Consider the following 25,237-nt stretch of genomic DNA (forward strand, 5'->3'; position numbering starts at 1 on the left):
TATCAAAATTTGTGGAGTAAGTCAGTCGTTGTCAAAAAGTCAATGAGAGAGTCCGGATGAAAGGTGGGTCCATCAGCGAGAAGGGAAGGTAAAGAGAGAGCAGCGGGGCGAAGACGACGACAGAGGTAAATTCTGCGGAGGACCATGCGAGGCGTTCCTTTACAGCCTGTAAAAAGCACCATGGGAGTTCTGAGACAACCACAAATGATGACACAGGCATAGATGCAATACGGATATGCTGTAAGGATGTATGGTTACAATTCAGCAGTAAAAATATTTAGCTGAAGATAGTAAATGCCTCGTACGATGCTGTCCGAAACACTGCTAATCCTACGCTGTCAGAAGACTTGAGCCATCTGTGTACACAGCAATGGCATGAGAATGAGAGGAAAGTGGTCAAGAAAGAGAGCGTAGCTTTCGACTGTAGAGCAGCTAAGCCGGCGCGTGGAGGAGAAAGAAACAGATCTTAATAGCTGGAACTTCCTGGTGTAGGCGTGACACATGTACAGAAAGGGTGGTGCTGAAGAGAAGACAAGAGCTAATGAAGGCTAAGAGAAAGGATTAGCAGAGATGGGTGTAACAAATAAAGAATGCCTCATTAATATCAGTGATCATTCTATAAATGGAACTGGATTCAAAGGATGATCAGAGATGACAGAGCGTCTAGTGAAAGTGATTTGGTGGGTTTTAGTGCTGGAAAATTTAAACCCATGTGTGGTGGCCCAATTGGAAACACGGTCGACTGCATGCTGGAGAGAAACTGTAAGGAGGTGACAGTCAGCGCCTGCACAGGCAATAGCGAAGTCATCAACATAGAGTGATGACCAAATATTTGATGGAAGACTAGAGGCCAAATCATTAATAGCAAGGAGAAAAAGTGTTGTGCTCAGAACACATCCCTGGGGGACACCTTCAGCTTGGATAAAGTCCGGGGAGAGCACATTATTAACCCGAACACGGAAATGCCTGTCAGTTAAAAAGTTCTTAAGGAAGGATGGTAGATTGCCTCGAAGGCCTAAGGAGTGGGCTTGGGCTAAAATATTATACCTCCAAGTTGTGTCATATGCCTTCTCAAGATCAAAAAATATGGCAATAACTGAGTGGTTATTCGCAAAGGCATTACGAACATACGTATCCAAGCGCAGTAAGGGGTCTATGGTAGAACGTCCCTTACGAAAGCCATATTGACGAGTGGAGAGACTGTTGTGTGTCTCTAAATACCACACTAAACGTCTATTTACTAGACGTTCCATTACTTTGCAAACTGCACTGGTAAGAGCAATGGGACGATAGTGGGAGGTTTCATGTCCCGTAGTGCCTGGTTTGCGGAAAGGGAGAACAATGGCGGATTTCCACAGCTGTGGAAGAACTCCTTGTGACCAAATAAGATTGTAAAGGCGTAATAGGACTGCAAGGGCTGACTGATGTAAATGTTGTAGCATACGAATATGAATGTCGTCGGGCCCAGCTGCCGATGATCGACAAGCTGAGAGTGTTGCCTCCAGTTCTTGAAGTGTAAAAGGCACATTATACTGTTCTTCTCTGAGAGAAGAAAAGTCCAAGGGTGCTAACTCTCTGGCAGACTTTGAGGAAAGAAATGAGGGGCATAGATGGAGTCCCTGAGAAATACGGACCAGATGATTGCCAATTTCATTGGCAACATCTAGTGGGTTTGCTATATCAACACCGGCAACCCGCAGAACAGGAGCCGGGTCAGGAGAATATTTACCACTCAGTTTTCGTACTTTTTTCCAGACTGCACTCATAGAGGAAGCAGAGGTGATGGTGGAGACATAATCTCGCCAGCAAGTGCGTTTAGCGTCACGGATGACACGGCGAGCGATCGCACGCTTCTGTTTAAAATCAAGGAGTCGCTCTGTGGTTCTATTGTACCGGTACCTGCCCCATGCAGCGCGTTTCAAACGTACTGCACGAGCACAAGCAGGAGACCACCAAGGCACGCATTTCTGAGAATGCCTGCTCGAAGTTTGGGGTATAGAATGAGAAGCTGCGGTGAAAACGGAGGATGAGAATAGGTGTAAAAGCTCATCGATGGAGGACGAAGAAGGAACCTCTTTAAAAACAGTCAGGTGTGAGTAAAGGTTCCAATTTGCCCGATTAAATTGCCAGCGTGGGGTGCGAAGAGGTGGCGAATATGAAGGGGAAGTAAGAATGATTGGGAAATGATCACTGTCATGTAAGTCCGGGAGAACAGACCAAGTAAAGTCTAATGCGGCGGAGGAAGAGCAAACTGAGAGATCGATGCAAGAGAGAGTATGAGTCCGAGGATCAAAATGGGTGTGAGTACCTGTATTTAAAACATGGAGGGGGTGGGTGGCAAGAAAAGCCTCTAACTGAATTCCACGGGAATCACAGTGAGACCCTCCCCAGAGGAAATGGTGGGCATTAAAATCACCAAGTAACAGAATTGGTGGCGGTAATGACGAAACAAGGAAGGCAAAATCCGGAATAGATAATGCCCGAGAAGGAGAGAGATATAAAGAACAGAGCGTATACCACCTATGTAAGTGGATACGGGCTGCTGTGTAATGCAGCGAAGTATGAACAAATAGCTGATGGTACGGAATATCAGTGCGGAGAAGAAGGGCACTTTCATTAAAGGTCCCATCAGGAAAAGGATCTGAAGAATACAATAAATTATAGCCTGAGATGTGAGAAATAACAGCAGAGTGTAATTTTGGTTCCTGTAAGCAAACACCAACAGGGGCAAACTGGGAGAGTAACATCTGAAGCTCACCCCGATTACCCCTGAGGCCACGTATATTCCACTGTAAAAAGGCCATGAATGGCAATGATAAAGATACTTGAAATCCGCAGGTAAGGGTTCCTACGGACTAGGAGGGTTAGAAAAGTCCACATGCGGAGGCAGTGGAAAATGTTCAAGCAGCGAAGGAACGGTGCGCTGTGAAGAAAGGAGTTGCGCAGATGGAGCAGAGGAGAGAGAAAGAGCGGAAGGTGGATCAGTGTCCATTGATGGTTTGGTCTCTGCAATATATTCAGAGATTGCTTCAAGTGTTTCAGAATTCAGAGATGTCGTATGGGAGACAATATTGGGAATGGTAGGGGGAGGATGAGTAAAGATTGGAACTGTATTGGACTGTACCAAGGTAGGGGGGGGCGAAAGGGTGGAGGGAACTGGAGAAGCGTGGCAGGGGACAGAAGAGACAGGAACCTGGGAGGTGGCAGAAGAGGAAGAAACTTGGGAGGGAACAGGGGAGGAAGGTACATTACGAGGAGGAGGGTGAACCTCTGCACTTGTAACTGAGCCAGTGAGAGGGGAAGAACTAGGGACAGAGACAGGGAGGGTAAAATGAGGAGGTGGAAGATGGGTAGGAGGTGTTACCGGACCTTTTTTTGACTTTTGAGAAGTAGAGGGACGATTGGGAAGAGGTGTCGTACGAGGTCTCGTCGATACTGAGGCTTGTAAGAGAGAACTCGAAGAAGCGAGATTAGACTGAGGCGTTGAAGTAGGGATGTCTGAGCCGAGGACAGCAAAAGGATTAGATACAGGAGTGATTATGGGAGAGGTAACCACAGAGGTGGGTGTAGAAGATGGGATACCAGAAGTGGGGGGACGTTTTGAAACACGGGAATAAGAAACACGTGGGAGTCTCCCTTGGAGGCGGAGATGAGAAACTGCCATGGCATAAGGGAGACCTTCTGTCTCTTTGAGGTAACGGATTTCCCGCTCGTTTAAATAGACCTGACAACGGCGAGAGTACGAAGGGTGAGCCTCATGACAGTTAAGGCAAGAGGGAGATCGATTGCAAGACGTATTAGAATGGTCATCGGCACCACAGACTGGGCATTCGGCGATAGATCTGCAATATTTCGCTGGATGGCCAAATCGCCAGCAATTTCTACACTGTTGTGGTGTAGGGATCACCTTTCGAACTTGTAACCGATGTCCTGCTATATAAACTGAGGATGGGAGTTCTCGGCTGTCAAAAGTTAAACGAGCCACATTGCTAGGGTATCGTCTCCGCCCACGGGCAGGAAGAACGTAAGTGTCTACCTTGAGGATTGGGAGATCTTGGAGTTCCAGCTGTTCTAGAATGTCGGTGCCACACGTCTGGAAATTTTGTTGAACTATGGTATGGGGCAGAATAACGGTACCACTACAAGAATTGAGGGAATGATGTTTTTCAAGGGTGACAGGAACAGTATCTATATGGGAAAGACGAGAGAGCTCACGAGCCTGGGTAGCATTCTGTACGGTAATGATGCGCGTACCGCTCTTAAGAGCATGAAAAGAAATATCTTTACCAACATGGCGTAGGAGTGCCTTGCCAATACTATGGTCAGAAAGATAGGCAGTAGAGGAAGTTGGTCGTAAAGTGAAGAATTTAGTCCACTGTTCAGTCTGAAACTGAGCGTGGAAAGGTAGTGAAGGACGTGTCGATCTTTTCTGAGAAGAACGAGAAGGTGAAGGTGGAGAAGTATCATCAGCAGGTAATTGTCGTTGACGTTTAGGCGTGGGACCAGAGTTGGTCCGACGTGGAACGGGTCGGCGATTTGAAAATTGCCGCACCGTAGAGGGAGAGGCCGGAAGCATAGTCAGAGGAGAGCGAAGGTCTGATAAATCGAAGGAGTCAGTCGAGGCCTCAGTACCTGAAGCAGGTGAGGAAACAGCACCGGCAATAGGTACAGAGGCATGAGGAATGTCTGAAGAGTGGTCCAAAGACGAGGCGGGGTCAGAACGGGGTGCGGTATCAAGAAGGGGCCCGGGGGTAAAAGGTTCATGGACTAGGGCTGCCATGGTTAGGTTACTTCTTTCTTTTTGTTTTTAAGAAAAAAAAAGAAAGAAGAAAAGAAAATAAAAATAAAAAAAAGAAAAAAAAAGGGGGGACCGGGGAGGGATAGTTCCTAGGAGGAATGAAAGGGCCAGAAATCTCCCTCCGCGCCCAAGAGGACTCGACACCGCTAGTAGCGCAGATGCAGCATGGAACCCGTGCCATACCCTACCCTTCATGCCAGTAAACCAGCAATCTGGGATAGCAACCTCACATCTGCCGAGCTACCTCGGTGGACAAAAGAGAGGGCGGCCGGATATCCGCCACAAAGCATACCTCCTTCAGCCACCACCCCCGGAATCCGAAAGGTGGCTTCCAGCGATACACCCGTCGCCCAAAAGACACCCAAAGCTACTCCGGGATACCGGAGAGGGATCGGGACATCCCTAGGCAATCCAGATTCCACGGCAAACTACGCCACCGCCAAGAAACCTCAACGGAATGGGATCGACCCCGGTGTCCTTTCCTCTACCTAGGAACTAGCGTGCCTGTGGGAGAAATCCCAAAGGACAAAAAGAGGAAGGGCAAAAGGGAGGAGTGGGGAGGAGGAGGAGGAAAGGAAAAAGGGGAGGATGGGGAGGATGGGATAGGGGAGGGGAGATTGGGGGGTAATTAGGTTCGGTCTGAGGAAGAAGACCGATAGGTCTAATTCCTCAGACCAAGAGCCTCTTCACCACGCCAAGGAGCCCCCCTTGAAGAGGACACACACACCAAAAATCTTTGATGGACTATTAGCCACTATCACCAGTGCCTGACTTCCCTAATCATTCGCGTACACAATATTTTTTTCTCTTTAAGCAGTGTCCGAACCCCAATGGAAGTAAGTCACTTCGTCTGACTTTTGGGTTATCCCAGGTTGTCTACACATATACTGCTATGTATAATAAGCTATGTAACTATTTGTGTATACCTGAATAAACCTACTTACAATGGAATATTTGTCGAATATTTGTCTCCAAGACACGATACTTGTCCAGGTTACTGACCTTCCTGTCCCTGTCTTCTAGTATCTCCAGTCTTACCCCGATACCTCATATAATGTTTACTGCCAGTGAGTGGATTTGGGTTATCATAGGTAATTTACACTGATAATTGTACTTATTATGTGTACCTGTGTCTTAAACTAACTTATCAGTGCGCTTTGATATTCCGTTTATTATTAATATTATCAATGTTAATCTTTATTTGTACAAGTTTACCCAAACTTCATTACACTTCGTGTTTATTAAGATCTACTACGCAAAATTCCCTGACATCTTTTATAAGAACATAAAAAAAGGAGAACACAAGAAGACAACACAACACAAGAGCACAACAAGAACACAACACAAGATTATTATTATTATAATCAAGGGGGAAGCGCTAAACCCGGAGGATTATACAGCGCCTGGGGGGGTGGGATGTGGAAGGCATTCAGGCTTAATTCGGGGAACTGGAGCACAGATCCAATTCCCTAAATCAAGAGCCCCTCACCAACATCAAGGAACCTTCCTTGAGGGGAACACAACACAAGAGCACAACCCAAGAGCACAACACAAGAGCACAACACATCACAAGAGAACAACACATCACAAGAACACAACACAAGAACACAGCACAAGAACAACACAAGAACACAGCACAAGAACGCAACACAAGAACGCAACACAAGAACACCACGAGAACACAACACAAAAACAAAGCACAAGAACACAACACAAGAACGAAGAAAAACTGCAGCAAACCTTCCATGCTAGGCAGATCTAACCTCCTGTCCATCAATACTCTAGCCACTACTCTCTCTCTCTCTCTCTCTCTCTCTCTCTCTCCATTCAACAGTCTTACATATTTTTTTCAAGTCCATAATTTTTTGTAAGAAAATTTATCCTTTTGAAAAAACACAAACTTATTGCTACTGCACATTTAAAAGAAAAAAAACTCATTTTCAACTTCCAATTGCATGACATGAAACCAGTAAATAGTAATTATAATGTGTTTTATTGTGCAAGAATACAGCAATACAACTAATAAACCCTGTATAACATGTACAGTATCACTGTAAACCCTGTATAACACGTACAGTGCCACTGTAAACACTGTATAACACGTACAGTGCCACTGTAAACACTGTATAACACGTACAGTTACAAATCTCTGAGACATACATATACTTAATATTATGCAATAATCGTGAAGAAGCGACACAAGATGCAAAATAAACATAGGGATAACTGAACGATAGCTCTAGGCCTTTTGTGTTGCAGTCAACACATCGGGAGTTTGTAATGTTACAGAAATAGAGCAGGAAATCCAGTACGGTTCGTTCATGTGAATGGCTCACCCGTTCACATGAACGAACCTTTCTGGATTTCCTGCTCTATTTCTGCAACATTACAAACTCCAGATGTGTTGACTGCAACACGAAAGGCCTAGAGCTATCGTTCAACCCCCCACCCAACCTAATGTTATTTTGCATACTTAAGAGACATTTTTATCATGGTTGTACATATATAAAAATAAAATGAAGGGAAAGCAATATAGAGAAAACTATAAATATACCACAAATCTAGTTGAATATACAATACACGGGGTAGTAACACTAGTTTATGCGATACACGGGGTAGTAACACTAGTTTATGCAATACACGGGGTAGTAACACTAGTTTATACAAGATCAGTGTTGCCGTGTTCGACCCCAGGGTCAGTAGGGACAGTAATACTGGTGACGTACAGGCTGTGTTCAACCCCAGGGTCAGTAGGTACAGTAATACTGGTGACGTACAGGCTGTGTTCAACCCCAGGGTCAGTAGGTACAGTAATACTGGTGACGTACAGGCTGTGTTCAACCCCAGGGTCAGTAGGCACAGTAGGTACAGTAATACTGGTGACGTACAGGCTGTGTTCAACCCCAGGGTCAGTAGGTACAGTAATACTGGTGACGTACAGGCTGTGTTCAACCCCAGGGTCAGTAGGTACAGTAATACTGGTGACGTACAGGCTGTGTTCGACCCCAGGGTCAGTAGGCACAGTAGGTACAGTAATACTGGTGACGTACAGGCTGTGTTCGACCCCAGGGTCAGTAGGTACAGTAGGTACAGTAATACTGGTGACGTACAGGCTGTGTTCGACCCCAGGGTCAGTAGGCACAGTAATACTGGTGACGTACAGGCTGTGTTCAACCCCAGGGTCAGTAGGCACAGTAGGTACAGTAATACTGGTGACGTACAGGCTGTGTTCAATCCCAGGTTCAGTAGGCAAAGTAGGCACAGTAATACTGGTGACGTACAGGCTGTGTTCAACCCCAGGGTCAGTAGGCACAGTAGGTACAGTAATACTGGTGACGTACAGGCTGTGTTCAACCCCAGGGTCAGTAGGTACAGTAATACACGTGATGTACAGCATGTGTTTAACAATATTGTCAGTAGGTACGGTGATATACTCTTATTTACTATACAGACAGTTTAACCCCAGGTTAGTAGTCACTAGGAAACATTCAATATAGACTCTTGGTTTGACCCCAGGGATCAGCCAAGGCTGAAGAGAGGTGCTACTGTTTTTGACAGATAATTGTAATATTTAAAAAAAGAGCTTTGGTAATACAAGTTATCCTTCATGGATAATGTAATATTACTACATGTTACAATAACAGAAATTTTATGTGATGCTGAGTTACACAATTAAGGAGTACAGAACTCCAGGGAATCCTTGAATGAACCCCTTTACGTATTTACTCTTTAATGGTTTTTTTCTTTCGTAACAAGTAGTTGAATCAAGGACACCTGTCCTTGATTCAACTACTTTGATATTTCTACTAAAGTTATCCTTTAGTAGAAATATCATCATTCTAGAGATTTGTGATTATAACTAGGTAATGATCCCACAAGATCAAATTTAATATGTTTAATATAAAAAGTGTATCTTTCGTTGAGTAATACAATAGTACTGAAGGTACGTGACTTACAGTACTCTTGGTACTATAGTGCTGAAGGTACGTGACTTACAGTACTCTTGGTACTATAGTGCTGAAGGTACGTGACTTACAGTACTCTTGGTACTATAGTGCTGAAGGTACGTGACTTACAGTACTCTTGGTACTATAGTGCTGAAGGTACGTGACTTACAGTACTCTTGGTACTATAGTGCTGAAGGTACGTGACTTCGAGTACAACTTTGAGAATACTTTACTAAAATAATATTCTCAGACATAAGTCTTACATAATTTATATATGTATGAAAGTTCCAGTAATTGTCAAGTACAAGTAATACCTTGACGTGGCTAGACTCTTACTCAAGCCAAAACAAGATTAATCATAATTCTTCGAATAATATATTCGTTCAAACATAGTTACCTACCAAGCAAGAAGTTACACAAAGGTAAAGAAATATGTCGAAACATCAGAATATAACAATCACAACGGAGCAGGAACAAAGATAAAATTATCAAACCTAGCAAAGATCTTCAAAAGAATCTCTATGGAAGTCGTACCACTCCCTTCATGCCGAGCGTAAGTTCCGCCCAACACAATTCCGGACTACGGTAATACGTAAAAACCATACAGTTCAACCCAAAGCTTTACTTTAGAATATCAGAAAGAACCACAACCTTAATATCAAAATCACTATCTGGGAATAACTCTGTTCTTCGCAGATATTCAGAGTATCGAGAAACAGGTTCCGGCTCACCAGTGAAACCTTCTACCCAAAACTCGAGTCAAATCAAACATTCAGAAGAGAGGGAGATGTTTCCTGGGCTGGAGGAAGGCAGGGACTGACCTAGCAACGCCTCCAAGCCTTACATTAAATCGGTTCACGGGACACCCCCGAGACACCGATTTACCCTAACAATGTTACGGTAGTTAGCAACATAATTCAACACACATCCTACCTATTTACATAGCTAATAATATAGGGTCAGATAATAATATATAACAAGATATCTTCATTTTAGCTACTAATGAAGATATCAGTAATATAATATTAAGTGAAAAGGAAATTATATACACACAATAATAGTTGTAAACCTCAGTCCCACACAGTGGAAACGACACTACATTTGTAGGATTATTCTAATTATTATATTTGTGGGAACGAGTTAAGTAAAGGTGTTAGAGCTGGCAGAAGGAGAGTGAAGAACGGTACAGTTTTATTAAAGAAAAAGGGGGTAGCTTTATATTAAAGCTCTCTGGTGTTGTGCAAGGATGAACGTGTGAAGACTGCGGTAGTTGACCTCAGCTCCTCCTCTCCTTACGCCTTCCTCTTTGTATTGGACTGATGAAGCCACTGTGTGGCGAAACGTTTCCTGTATCACAAGGTAGAGGCGGACGTACTCTAATGTAATATATATAATGTTTTATTTATTATATTAGATAATAATGAACTGTCCTCAGAACCTCCAACTAATTACACTCACCTGTGGCTGACAGCTGCTGAGTGTAGTAACCGTATTGATTGATACCAAGACTACCTAATTACTGCACTCATGGATAACTAAAGTCTAATTAACAGTTGGCAATACTCATTAATAACCCATATGGAGACAAACACAGAAGATTAATTGGTCTGTATATTTCGATCACCTTTTGGGATCCTCTTCAGCTCAGATACATAAACATTTACGGGGTGAGGTGGTCGAAATACAGATCAACTAATCTTGAGTGTTTCTGTCTCCATACGGGTTATCATTGAGCAATGTGGTCATCTTTATTAACAGACATAAGTCCTAATGATTTCAGATTCAATATGGATACTTCTGTTGATATATGGTATAACTTAATGTACCGAGATTGAGCGTGTTATGCCATCATCAACCTTCCTTGTAACACTGAGAATCTCACAAGTTAAGGTCAACCACCATTAAAGTTCATCTGGGTTGGAATTTCCCCCAAAAAGAAAGTTTTCAAGAGTCCATATATTGCAATATGTAAGTTTTTATTTACTGTTTAAGGCAGGAAAAGAGCAAAAAGTGTTGCTAGTTAAAATGCAATTTAATCTTACTGCAGTGATTTTGTCACTGATAAAAGCTTTATGACTCACGAAATCGTAATGACACGATTGCAAACAAACCATACCACGGGTGGGGATAGAACCCGCGGTCAGAGAGTCTCAGAACTCCAGACCGTGGTGTAGAAATATACACCATATGGTGTAGAAATATACCTAGTTGGACGAATTTTATTGTGGCTAGCTGGTCCAGTGGCTAACGCGACGGTCTGGAGTTTTGAGACTCTCTGATCGCGGGTTCTATCCCCACCCGTGGTATGGTTTGTTTAAAAGCTTTATCATGATGTGAAGATAAATGGTGGTAGTTACTATGCCATTTCCTAAGTTTATATTCCATATGCAGTAATCTCTGGTGAACCATTCAATTTTTTAGTTTACATTAATTTGCTTTTGTTTTGGTAAAGAAACCGTGTTGAAGGTAACAATGACATTCACACTTATATAATAAGAGACGTTGAGAAGAGCGTGATGATCTAGCTTCTGCTGCCTCCGAAAATGGCAAGAATATAAAGAAAGAGGTTAATAATATCTAGATACAAGTTGAGAGCAGCGAAGACGTATTCCTCAGGTGAGATAGCAATCCTGTGTTTACCTCCCAGGATCAGCTGTGTGTCGAACACTAAGTAAAACGAGAACAACAGAGCTCCAAGCCAGGCGTACACCATTTGTAATATCCTGTCATTGAAGATTGCTGCGAAGATTCCGAACATGATGAGCGAGGTAACCAGTACTAAGAGCAGCCCGCCCATCACCGTGAAGTCCCATTTTGTCTGCTCGGGAAGAAAAAAAAAAAACTTTAAAAGATGTGTCGTAAAATATGGCATGGATATCACTTAACAAATGTTTGAGAACAATTGTGTTGTAGAGGTGTGAGCTGTGCTAGAGGTGTGAGCTGTGCTAGACCTCTGCAACACGATTGTCCTCAAAGATTTGTTTAGTTATACCATGAATTAAGGAAAGATCCTGGACTTCGCCTTAGTAAACAAAGCAAATGCAATAGTAATTATGAACAAGGTAGATTATAGTGGAAAAATGAACATGTTATTAAGGGGAAGTTACGTGCCTGTTAAAACAAATATACAGGACAAACCACATATGGTTGGAAATCTTTAGCTGAAGATTTCCAGCCCCATGTGACTTGTTCAGCACTTTTAAGAGCGCTTGTTTCCGACTGTATTGAATTAAAACAAATATATATAACACGAGGGATTGCGTTCAGAATTTCTAGTGAAAGAAACATCGAGAGTAAGACAAAGAAAATAAAGGCTGACATTACAAAGTGAGTATCGTAGTGACTACAGTTTTTAGTTTAATATCTTAATTATGCACATCATACCCATTCTGTGGGCGGAAGTTAAAAGATAACAGAGGTACATAATGGGTCCAGGGACTGGACGTAGTGAATAAGAGAGTAAAACCAGACAACCAACCTGGAAGGCAAACAATGTGAGTGCTCCTGTAACGACAAAAGTGACCACAATGGCCGCTGCAACATCTGGGGCGTCAAATGTTGCACTGCAGCATCCCAGTAGGTAACCCTCACAGATGGTGAAGATGAAGAGAGCAATGTAGTTGTAAGGTGTCTTTCTCCTGAAGTTGCCACAGCAAGCCAGGATAATTACCATAGCAATTGTCAGACCAAAGGCAGACCAAAAGAGAGCATAGTTGGTTGCGGCAAATGTTTGGACGTCTGGCACCCAGACGAAGATGGCGACAATACCGAAGGTGATGATGAGTTGAGCGCTAAGCAGAGCATATACCTTCCTGGGGGGAGATACACTCTTAGAATAATAATAATAATAATAATAATAATAATAATAATAATAATAATAATAATAATAATAATAATAATAATAATATTTATTTCTACAAGTGTGATGAATGGTTTGAAAAACCGACAAGTTGAAGATTGAGACACTTATGCAGCATATGGGAATCTTTATTCAGGAAACGTTCCGCCACACAGTGGCTTCATCAGTCCAATACAAAGAGGAAGGCGTAAGGAGAGGAGGAGTTTGAGGTAATCAGTCCCTCAACCTGGAGTAGATGTGTTCAGTCCATCAATCTTGTAGAATGTACAGCATAGGGCCGTAGACGTGGCTTATATACTTATATCCTTATATCCTTACGCCTTCCTCTTTGTATTGGACTGATGAAGCCACTGTGTGGCGAAACGTTTCCTGAATAAAGATTCCCATATGCTGCATAAGTGTCTCAATCTTCATTTCTACAAGTACATGATACAGCTGTTACAGACACAGATGACATACTATATGGAAAGTCTTTGGTTATGCAGAGCATTTCAGACAACTTATCCCCCAGGATGCGACCCACACTAGTCATCTAACACCCAGGTACCTACTTCTGCTAGGTGAACAAGGACAGCAGGTGTATAGGACCATAACCAATGTTTCACTGATATAGTGATCACCTGTACCAGTCTTGATGAGGAGTGCTTTGATGCTGGTAAGGGGCTCTTGATCTAAGGAGTTGGAGATATCCTCCCCTTCCTCGGATCAAGCATGATTACCTCACAATTATATATATATATATATATATATATATATATATATATATATATATATATATATATATATATATATATATATATATATATATATATATATATATATACTATATATATATATATATATATATATTCAACAAGTCGGCCGTCTCCCACCGAGGCAGGGTGACCCAAAAAAGAAAGAAAATCCCCAAAAAGAAAATACTTTCATAATCATTCAACACTTTCACCACACTCACACATTATCACTGTTTTTGCAGAGGTGCTCAGAATACAACAGTTTAGAAGCATACACATATAAAGATACACAACATATCCCTCCAAACTGCCAATATCCCAAACCCCTCCTTTAAAGTGCAGGCATTGTACTTCCCATTTCCAGGACTCAAGTCCGACTATATGAAAATAACCGGTTTCCCTGAATCCCTTCACTAAATATTACCCTGCTCACACTCCAACAGATCGTCAGGTCCCAAGTACCATTCGTCTCCATTCACTCCTATCTAACACGCTCACGCACGCTTGCTGGAAGTCCAAGCCCCTTGCCCACAAAACCTCCTTTACCCCCTCTCTCCAACCCTTTCGAGGACGACCCCTACCCCGCCTTCCTTCCCCTATAGATTTATATGCTTTCCATGTCATTCTACTTTGATCCATTCTCTCTAAATGATCAAACCACCTCAACAACCCCTCTTCTGCCCTCTGACTAATACTTTTATTAACTCCACACCTTTTCCTAATTTCCACACTCCGAATTTTCTGCATAATATTTACACCGCACATTGCCCTTAGACAGGACATCTCCACTGCCTCCAACCGTCTCCTCGCTGCTGCATTTACCACCCAAGCTTCACACCCATATAAGAGTGTTGGTACTACTATACTTTCATACATTCCCTTCTTTGCCTCCATAGATAACGTTTTTTGACTCCACATACACCTCAACGCACCACTCACCTTTTTTCCCTCATCAATTCTATGATTAACCTCATCCTTCATAAATCCATCCGCCGACACGTCAACTCCCAAGTATCTGAAAACATTCACGTCTTCCATACTCCTCCCCAATTTGATATCCAGTTTTTCTTTATCTAAATTATTTGACACCCTCATCACCTTACACTTTTCTATGTTCACTTTCAACTTTCTACCTTTACACACATTCCCAAACTCATCCACTAACCTTTGCAATTTTTCTTTAGAATCTCCCATAAGCACAGTATCATCAGCAAAAAGTAACTGTGTCAATTCCCATTTTGATTTTGATTCCCCAAAATTTAATCCCACCCCTCTCCCGAACACCCTAGCATTTACTTCCTTTACAACCCCATCTATAACTATATTAAACAACCATGGTGACATTACACATCCCTGTCTAAGACCTACTTTTACCGGGAAGTAGTCTCCCTCTCTTCTACACACCCTAACCTGAGCCTCACTATCCTCATAAAAACTCTTTACAGCATTTAATAACTTACCACCTATTCCATATACTTGCAACATCTGCCACATTGCTCCTCTATCCACTCTATCATATGCCTTTTCTAAATCCATAAATGCAATAAAAACTTCCCTACCTTTATCTAAATACTGTTCACATATATGCTTCAATGTAAACACTTGATCTACACATCCTCTACCCACTCTGAAACCTCCTTGCTCATCCGCAATCCTACATTCTGTCTTACCTCTAATTCTTTCAATTATAACCCTACCGTACACTTTTCCTGGTATACTCAGTAAACTTATTCCTCTATAATTTTTACAGTCTCTTTTGTCCCCTTTCCCTTTATATAAAGGGACTATACATGCTCTCCGCCAATCCCTAGGTACCTTCCCCTCTTTCATACATTTATTAAACAAAAGTACCAACCACTCCAACACTATATCCCCCCCTGCTTTTAACATTTCTGTCATGATCCCATCAGTTCCAGCTGCTTTACCCCCTTTCATTTTACGTAATGCCTCACGTACCTCCCCCACACTTACATTCTGCTCTTCTTCACTCCTAAAAGATGGTGTACCTCCCTGACCAGTGCATGAAATTACTGCCTCTGTTTCTTCCTTAACATTTAAAAGTTCCTCAAAATATTCTCGCCATCTACCTAATACCTCCCTCTCCCCATCTACTAACTCCCCTACTCTGTTTTTAACTGACAAATCCATACTTTCCATAGGCTTTCTTAACTTGTTTAACTCACTCCAAATTTTTTTCTTATTTTCATTAAAATTTCTTGACAGTGCCTCTCCCACTCTATCATCTGCTCTCCTTTTGCACTCTCTCACCACTCTCTTTACCTTTCTTTTACTTTCCATATACTCTGCTCTTCTTATAACACTTCTGCTTTGTAAAAACCTCTCATAAGCTACCTTTTTCTCTTTTATCACACCCTTTACTTCATCATTCCACCAATCACTCCTCTTTCCTCCTGCCCTCACCCTCCTATAACCACAAACTTCTGCCCCACATTCTAATACTGCATTTTTAAAACTATTCCAACCCTCTTCAACCCCCCCCCCACTACTCATCTTTGCACTAGCCCACCTTTCTGCCAATAGTCGCTTATATCTCACCCGAACTTCCTCCTCCCTTAGTTTATACACTTTCACCTCCCTCTTACTTGTTGTTGCCACCTTCCTCTTTTCCCATCTACCTCTTACTCTAACTGTAGCTACAACTAAATAATGATCCGATATATCAGTTGCCCCTCTATAAACATGTACATCCTGGAGCCTACCCATCAACCTTTTATCCACCAATACATAATCTAACAAACTACTTTCATTACGTGCTACATCATACCTTGTATATTTATTTATCCTCTTTTTCATAAAATATGTATTACTTATTACCAAATTTCTTTCTACACATAGCTCAATTAAAGGCTCCCCATTTACATTTACCCCTGGCACCCCAAATTTACCTACTACTCCCTCCATAACATTTTTACCCACTTTAGCATTAAAATCCCCAACCACCATTACTCTCACACTTGATTCAAAACTCCCCACGCATTCACTCAACATTTCCCAGAATCTCTCTCTCTCCTCTACACTTCTCTCTTCTCCAGGTGCATACACGCTTTTTATAACCCACTTTTCACATCCAATCTTTATTTTACCCCACATAATCCTTGAATTAATACATTTATAGTCCCTCTTTTCCTGCCATAGCTTATCCTTCAACATTATTGCTACTCTTTCTTTAGCTCTAACTCTATTTGAAACCCCTGACCTAATCCCATTTATTCCTCTCCACCGAATATGTAAAACTTGCGATCTTGGCTTAAATAGCAACGCTCAAATTGTCATATAAGACAAGCGAAAATTTGTGTATGCAATAATTTTGCAAAAATCATCCTGAACCTAACGAAAAAAATATATTTCACTGTGTTTGTTTAGTATTAAATTATCGTAAACTAATTTAAAATACTATATTTAGTTGGGTTAGGCTAAAATAAATTGCGCTTGTTATAATAAGGTTAGGTAAGTTTTCTAAGATTCTTTTGGTGCAAAATTATAATATTTTACATTAACATTAATGAAAAAATATATCTTTAAACGTATAAGAGAAAATTTTAGAAAGAACTTAATTTTAAATGAGGTCTTTCTAATTGACCAGTTTTACCTATTAGGCACGACACACACACACACACACACACACACACACAAATATATATATATATATATATATATATATATATATATATATATATATATATATATATATATATATATATATCAGAGTACACAGTACTTTATCCACAAGGCTACTTACTCTGGCGTTGTGTACTCTGAAGTTTAACTTTCTTGTACTTTAACTGTTTTAACTTTTAAAGTTTAAATATAACAAGGACCGTAATGGTAATAAGTCACTTTGACTTTTTGGGGTAACTTACACACATGTTATTATGTATGATATTAGTGTAACTGTATTTATGTGTACCTGTGCCTAAAGAAAACTTACTGAGTCCCTAAACCCACTACTCCCCACTCCCTATAACACTCCCACATGGTATTGCTGTTCCAGCTCCTCCCACACACCTTCACTCCCTCTCTAATCTCACAGAGATGTGAAAATAAGACACAAATGAAGTATAATGCGAGCCTTTGTTGAGAGGGTCGCATTATGTGTCTCTCTTCTTCCACCGTCTTGGTATTGTGTGTCATTTGTCTCCTTACAGTGATGTCCCGTAGCCTGGTAGGTAGCGCTCTCGCCTCACACGCTGAGTGTCAGTGGTACGATCCCCGGTACGGGTGGAAATATTGGTCGTGTTTCCTTAGGACACCTGATGTCCCTGATCACCTAGCTGAAGTAGGTACCTGGGTGTTAGTTAACTGGTGTGGGTCGTATCCTGAGGGACAAAATTAACCTAAGTTGCCCGAAATGCTCTGCATAACCAGGGGTTTTCTATATAGTATGTCACTGATATCAGCTATGGTCTGTATAAGCTGTATCACGTACTTGTAGAAATAAAGATTATTATTATTATTATTATTATTATTATTATTATTATTATTATTATTATTATTATTATTATTATTATTATTAGCATGTGAGAGGCTCCTTACACGTCCCACTCATCTTCTCAAGTTCATAACTTAACGAACTACTCTGTAAATACCATAATCTTTATTTCCGTATCTGCTGAAGAGGATCTCAAATGGTGATCGACGTATACAGCTCCTCACATTTCGTGTTTCTGTGTCGTGTGACTAGGAGTCACAAGCAGCCAGGTTGTGTGTGGTGTTAAGTGGGACTAATGAGGTTATAAGGGTTGTGTGTGGTGTTAAGTGGGACTAATGAGGTTATAAGGGTTGTGTGTGGTGTTAAGTGGGACTAACGAGGTTATAAGGGTTGTGTGTGGTGTTAAGTGGGACTAACGAGGTTATAAGGGTTGTGTGTGGTGTTAAGTGGGACTAACGAGGTTATAAGGGTTGTGTGTGGTGTTAAGTGGGACTAACGAGGTTATAAGGGTTGTGTGTGGTGTTAAGTGGGACTAATGAGGTTATAAGGGTTGTGTGTGGTGTTAAGTGGGACTAATGAGGTTATAAGGGTTGTGTGTGGTGTTAAGTGGGACTAATGAGGTTATAAGGGTTGTGTGTGGTGTTAAGTGGGACTAATGAGGTTATAAGGGTTGTGTGTGGTGTTAAGTGGGACTAACAAGGTTATAAGGGTTGTGTGTGGTGTTAAGTGGGACTAACGAGGTTATAAGGGTTGTGTGTGGTGTTAAGTGGGACTAATGAGGTTATAAGGGTTGTGTGTGGTGTTAAGTGGGACTAATGAGGTTATAAGGGTTGTGTGTGGTGTTAAGTGGGACTAATGAGGTTATAAGGGTTGTGTGTGGTGTTAAGTGGGACTAACGAGGTTATAAGGGTTGTGTGTGGTGTTAAGTGGGACTAACGAGGTTATAAGGGTTGTGTGTGGTGTTAAGTGGGACTAATGAGGTTATAAGGGTTGTGTGTGGTGTTAAGTGGGACTAATGAGGTTATAAGGGTTGTGTGTGGTGTTAAGTGGGACTAACAAGGTTATAAGGGTTGTGTGTGGTGTTAAGTGGGACTAACGAGGTTATAAGGGTTGTGTGTGGTGTTAAGTGGGACTAATGAGGTTATAAGGGTTGTGTGTGGTGTTAAGTGGGACTAATGAGGTTATAAGGGTTGTGTGTGGTGTTAAGTGGGACTAATGAGGTTATAAGGGTTGTGTGTGGTGTTAAGTGGGACTAACGAGGTTATAAGGGTTGTGTGTGGTGTTAAGTGGGACTAACGAGGTTATAAGGGTTGTGTGTGGTGTTAAGTGGGACTAATGAGGTTATAAGGGTTGTGTGTGGTGTTAAGTGGGACTAATGAGGTTATAAGGGTTGTGTGTGGTGTTAAGTGGGACTAACGAGGTTATAAGGGTTGTGTGTGGTGTTAAGTGGGACTAATGAGGTTATAAGGGTTGTGTGTGGTGTTAAGTGGGACTAATGAGGTTATAAGGGTTGTGTGTGGTGTTAAGTGGGACTAATGAGGTTATAAGGGTTGTGTGTGGTGTTAAGTGGGACTAATGAGGTTATAAGGGTTGTGTGTGGTGTTAAGTGGGACTAATGAGGTTATAAGGGTTGTGTGTGGTGTTAAGTGGGACTAACGAGGTTATAAGGGTTGTGTGTGGTGTTAAGTGGGACTAATGAGGTTATAAGGGTTGTGTGTGGTGTTAAGTGGGACTAACGAGGTTATAAGGGTTGTGTGTGGTGTTAAGTGGTACTAATGAGGTTATAAGGGTTGTGTGTGGTGTTAAGTGGGACTAATGAGGTTATAAGGGTTGTGTGTGGTGTTAAGTGGGACTAATGAGGTTATAAGGGTCACCTGATGTGGGTTTTAAATTGTTCGAAATTATCACCAAAATGTGGCACCTGTTGTATTATTAATAGAACATGATACTGGCAAGTTGAAGAACAAGATACTCGTGTTTCATGTGTTCTCCAGGTGATGAACATGTGTCTTGATGTTCACGATTCATGGATCTTACTGTAGCCAGCTGGTCCAGTGGCTTACGCACTGGCCTGGAGTTTTACGACTCACTCGCCGAGAGTTCAATCCCCACCAGTACCGTGGTTAGTAAGCAGTTTAGTGGAAATATGAGCATGAAGAAAATAAGACTCACCTGATGAAGCCCAGTCTTACGGACTTCTCGGAAAATTCAAATTCTCCACCGATTCCAGGATCAGCAAATTCAGCAGACGCCATGTTGTAAGTTATACTGCAACTTTCCTCCTTTCAGTCCTCTCGCTGCTGTTGTTGCTTGCAGGTCTTCCTGTTGCTGTTGTTGCTTGCAGGTCTTCCTGTTGCTGTTGTTGCATGCAGGTCTTCCTGTTGCTGTTGTTGCTTGCAGGTCTTCCTGTTGCTGTTGTTGCTTGCAGGTCTTCCTGTTGCTGTTGTTGCTTGCAGGTCTTCCTGTTGCTGTTGTTGCTTGCAGGTCTTCCTGTTGCTGTTGTTGCTTGCAGGTCTTCCTGTTGCTGTTGTTGCTTGCAGGTCTTCCTGTTGCTGTTGTTGCTTACAGGTCTTCCTGTTGCTGTTGTTGCTTACAGGTCTTCCTGTTGCTGTTGTTGCTTGCAGGTCTTCCTATTGCTGTTGTTGCTTGCAGGTCTTCCTGTTGCTGTTGTTGCTTGCAGGTCTTCCTGTTGCTGTTGTTGCTTGCAGGTCTTCCTGTTGCTGTTGTTGCTTGCAGGTCTTCCTGTTGCTGTTGTTGCTTGCAGGTCTTCCTGTTGCTGTTGTTGCTTGCAGGTCTTCCTGTTGCTGTTGTTGCTTGCAGGTCTTCCTGTTGCTGCCTGCGTCACACTTACTCTTGATAAGGGAATTTCTGTGTAGTTGTTAATGGTATGTTTTCCCAGATAACTTGAAGGTTATGATGCTGCAATAAGATAACTGTTATTAGTATATTCGCATTTTTATTATATATTTTACACACAACCCGCACATAGGAGAGAGGAGCTTACGGCGGCGTTTCGGTCCGACTTGGACCATTTACAAGTCACACTAACACGCGAAGGTGAGGGAACCAGTATAAAAAAAACACCAATTACTTTTGTAAGATTTAAAATCTATCGAGTACACCTATATCCTATTAGTCAAGGAATACTTTAATCGCTAATAGAGGGACTGAAGTAAACTCAGTGTATGTATACTCAAAGATGTATACATCTCGGCGGGAACAATGATGAATAACGGGGTTATAGGCTTATAAAAATTGTACGAAGGTCATTAAGACAGGATGTCACCAATCAAGAATATTTTAATTTTTAAAATAATAATAATAATAATAATAATAATAATAATAATAATAATAATAATAATAATAATAATAATAATAATAATAATAATAATAATAATATCTTTATTTGTACAAGTACACGTACAAAGTATACAGTCCTAGCTGACATCAAGGACATACTACTATATAGAAAGCTGCTTGTTATGCTGAGCATTTCGGGCAAACTAGGTCAGTTTTGTCCCAGGATGCGACCCACACCAGTCGACTAACACCCAGGCACCTATTTTACTGATGGGTGAACATAAACAACAGGTGTCTTAAGGAAATACGCCCTCTGTTTTAACCTTCGCCGGGGATCGAACCCGGACCCTCACCATGTGAAGAGAGAGCTTACTGATGACCTGGACGCATATACACAGATAAACACATATTCTGGTATACATATACACATATACACACTTTCTTGTATACATATATACAGATATACACACTGGGTATACATATACACAGATATACACACTTTCTGGTATACATATCTTGTGTCCGTGCAGAGATGTACACAGCTCGGAGTATTTTCACCTCTCAGAATATATACACTGGGATACACACCTCTCAGGATATATACACTGGGATACACACCTCTCAGAATATATACACCGGGATACACACCTCTCAGAATATATACACTGGGATACACACCTCTCAGGATATATACACTGGGATACACACCTCTCAGGATATATACACTGGGATACACACCTCTCAGGATATATACACTGGGATACACACCTCTCAGAATATATACACTGGGATACACACCTCTCAGAATATATACACTGGGATACACACCTCTCAGAATATATACACTGGGATACACACCTCTCAGAATATATACACCGGGATACACACCTCTCAGAATATATACACTGGGATACACACCTCTCAGGATATATACACTGGGATACACACCTCTCAGGATATATACACTGGGATACACACCTCTCAGGATATATACACTGGGATACACACCTCTCAGGATATATACACTGGGATACACACCTCTCAGGATATATACACTGGGATACACACCTCTCAGGATATATACACTGGGATACACACCTCTCAGAATATATACACCGGGATACACACCTCTCAGAATATATACACTGGGATACACACCTCTCAGGATATATACACTGGGATACACACCTCTCAGGATATATACACTGGGATACACACCTCTCAGGATATATACACTGGGATACACACCTCTCAGAATATATACACTGGGATACACACCTCTCAGGATATATACACTGGGATACACACCTCTCAGGATATATACACTGGGATACACACCTCTCAGGATATATACACTGGGATACACACCTCTCAGAATATATACACCGGGATACACACCTCTCAGAATATATACACCGGGATACACACCTCTCAGAATATATACACTGGGATACACACCTCTCAGGATATATACACTGGGATACACACCTCTCAGAATATATACACCGGGATACACACCTCTCAGAATATATACACCGGGATACACACCTCTCAGAATATATACACTGGGATACACACCTCTCAGAATATATACACTGGGATACACACCTCTCAGAATATATACACCGGGATACACACCTCTCAGAATATATACACCGGGATACACACCTCTCAGAATATATACACTGGGATACATGCCTCTCAGAATATATACACTGGGATACACACCTCTCAGAATATATACACCGGGATACACACCTCTCAGAATATATACACCGGGATACACACCTCTCAGAATATATACACCGGGATACACACCTCTCAGAATATATACACCGGGATACACACCTCTCAGAATATATACACCGGGATACACACCTCTCAAAATATATACACCGGGATACACACCTCTCAGAATATATACACCGGGATACACACCTCTCAGAATATATACACCGGGATACACACCTCTCAGAATATATACACCGGGATACACACCTCTCAGAATATATACACTGGGATACATGCCTCTCAGAATATATACACTGGGATACATGCCTCTCAGAATATATACACTGGGATACACACCTCTCAGAATATATACACTGGGACACACCCCTCAGAATATATACACTGGGATACACACCTCTCAGAATATATACACCTGAATACACACCTCTCAGAATATATGCACGGGGATACACACCTCTCAGAATATATACACTGGGATACACACCTCTCAGAATATATACACTGGGATACATGCCTCTCAGAATATATGCACTGAGATATACACTTCTCAGAGTATGCACCTCTCAGAGTATGCACCTCTCAGAGTATACACCACTCTGAGAATATATACACCGGGATACACACCTCTCAGAATATATACACCGGGATACACACCTCTCAAAATATATACACTGGGATACATGCCTCTAAGAATATATACACCGGGATACACACCTCTCAGAATATATACACTGGGATACACACCTCTCAGAATATATACACTGGGATACACACCTCTCAGAATATATACACTGGGATACACACCTCTCAGAATATATACACTGGGATACACACCTCTCAGAATATATACACTGGGATACACACCTCTCAGAATATATACACTGGGATACACACCTCTCAGATACACACCTCTCAGAATATATACACTGGGATACACACCTCTCAGAATATATACACTGGGATACACACCTCTCAGAATATATACACTGGGATACACACCTCTCAGAATATATATACTGGGATACACACCTCTCAGAATATATACACTGGGATACACACCTCTCAGAATATATACACCGGGATACACACCTCTCAGAATATATACACCGGGATACACACCTCTCAGAATATATACACTGGGATACACACCTCTCAGAATATATACACTGGGATACACACCTCTCAGAATATATACACTGGGATACACACCTCTCAGAATATATACACTGGGATACACACCTCTCAGAATATATACACTGGGATACACACCTCTCAGAATATATTCACTGGGATACACACCTCTCAGAATATATACACTGGGATACACACCTCTCAGAATATATACACTGGGATACATGCCTCTCAGAATATATGCACTGAGATATACACTTCTCAGAGTATGCACCTCTCAGAGTATGCACCTCTCAGAGTATACACCACTTAGAGTATACACCTCTCAGAGTATACACCACTCTGAGAATATATACACCGGGATACACACCTCTAAGAATATATACACCGGGATACACACCTCTCAGAATATATACACTGGGATACATGCCTCTCAGAATATATACACTGGGATACACACCTCTCAGAATATATACACTGGGATACACACCTCTCAGAATATATACACTGGGATACACACCTCTCAGAATATATACACTGGGATACACACCTCTCAGAATATATACACTGGGATACACACCTCTCAGAATATATATACTGGGATACACACCTCTCAGAATATATACACTGGGATACACACCTCTCAGAATATATACTCCGGGATACACACCTCTAAGAATATATACACCGGGATACACACCTCTCAGAATATCTACACCGGGATACACACCTCTCAGAATATATACACCGGGATACACACCTCTCAGAATATATACACCGGGATACACACCTCTCAGAATATATACACCGGGATACACACCTCTCAGAATATATACACTGGGATACATGCCTCTCAGAATATATACACTGGGATACACACCTCTCAGAATATATACACTGGGATACATGCCTCTCAGAATATATACACTGGGATACACACCTCTCAGAATATATACACTGGGACACACCCCTCAGAATATATACACTGGGATACACACCTCTCAGAATATATACACCTGAATACACATCTCTCAGAATATATACACGGGGATACACACCTCTCAGAATATATACACTGGGATACACACCTCTCAGAATATATACACGGGGATACACACCTCTCAGAATATATACACTGGGATACACACCTCTCAGAATGTATACACTGGGATACATGCCTCTCAGAATATATGCACTGAGATATACACTTCTCAGAGTATGCACCTCTCAGAGTATACACCACTCAGAGTATACACCTCTCAGAGT

General features: G+C 41.7%; 2 protein-coding genes across 5 annotated transcripts in view; one reads left to right on the forward strand and one right to left on the reverse strand.

The window, feature by feature from the left end:
• LOC128684844 (phosducin-like protein) overlaps nucleotides 1-25,237 on the forward strand; it is a 372,671-nt gene that overhangs the window by 97,966 nt on the left and 249,468 nt on the right. The gene's annotated exons all lie outside the window — the stretch shown is intronic.
• Nucleotides 6,773-20,100, reverse strand: LOC128684833 (protein lifeguard 1). Its single transcript, XM_053771127.2, has 3 exons — nucleotides 19,961-20,100; nucleotides 12,224-12,557; nucleotides 6,773-11,563 (listed from the first exon to the last, which is right to left on the reverse strand). The coding sequence occupies exons 1-3, from the start codon at nucleotides 20,041-20,043 to the stop codon at nucleotides 11,267-11,269; spliced, it is 714 nt and encodes a 237-aa protein (XP_053627102.1). The 5' UTR covers nucleotides 20,044-20,100; the 3' UTR covers nucleotides 6,773-11,266.

This window comes from Cherax quadricarinatus, chromosome 5, assembly GCF_038502225.1.
Source record: "Cherax quadricarinatus isolate ZL_2023a chromosome 5, ASM3850222v1, whole genome shotgun sequence".
NCBI lineage: Eukaryota > Metazoa > Arthropoda > Malacostraca > Decapoda > Parastacidae > Cherax > Cherax quadricarinatus.

Coding starts and splice junctions, on each gene's coding strand:
- LOC128684833 (XM_053771127.2), bottom strand. CDS start 20,043: ATGGCGTCTGCTGAATTTGCTGATCCTGGAATCGGTGGAGAATTTGAA. Junction 12,558..19,960: donor GTAAGACTGGGCTTCATCAG/GTGAGTCTTATT, acceptor ATCTCCCCCCAG/GAAGGTATATGCTCTGCTTA. Junction 11,564..12,223: donor TCACATTGTTTGCCTTCCAG/GTTGGTTGTCTG, acceptor CTTCCCGAGCAG/ACAAAATGGGACTTCACGGT.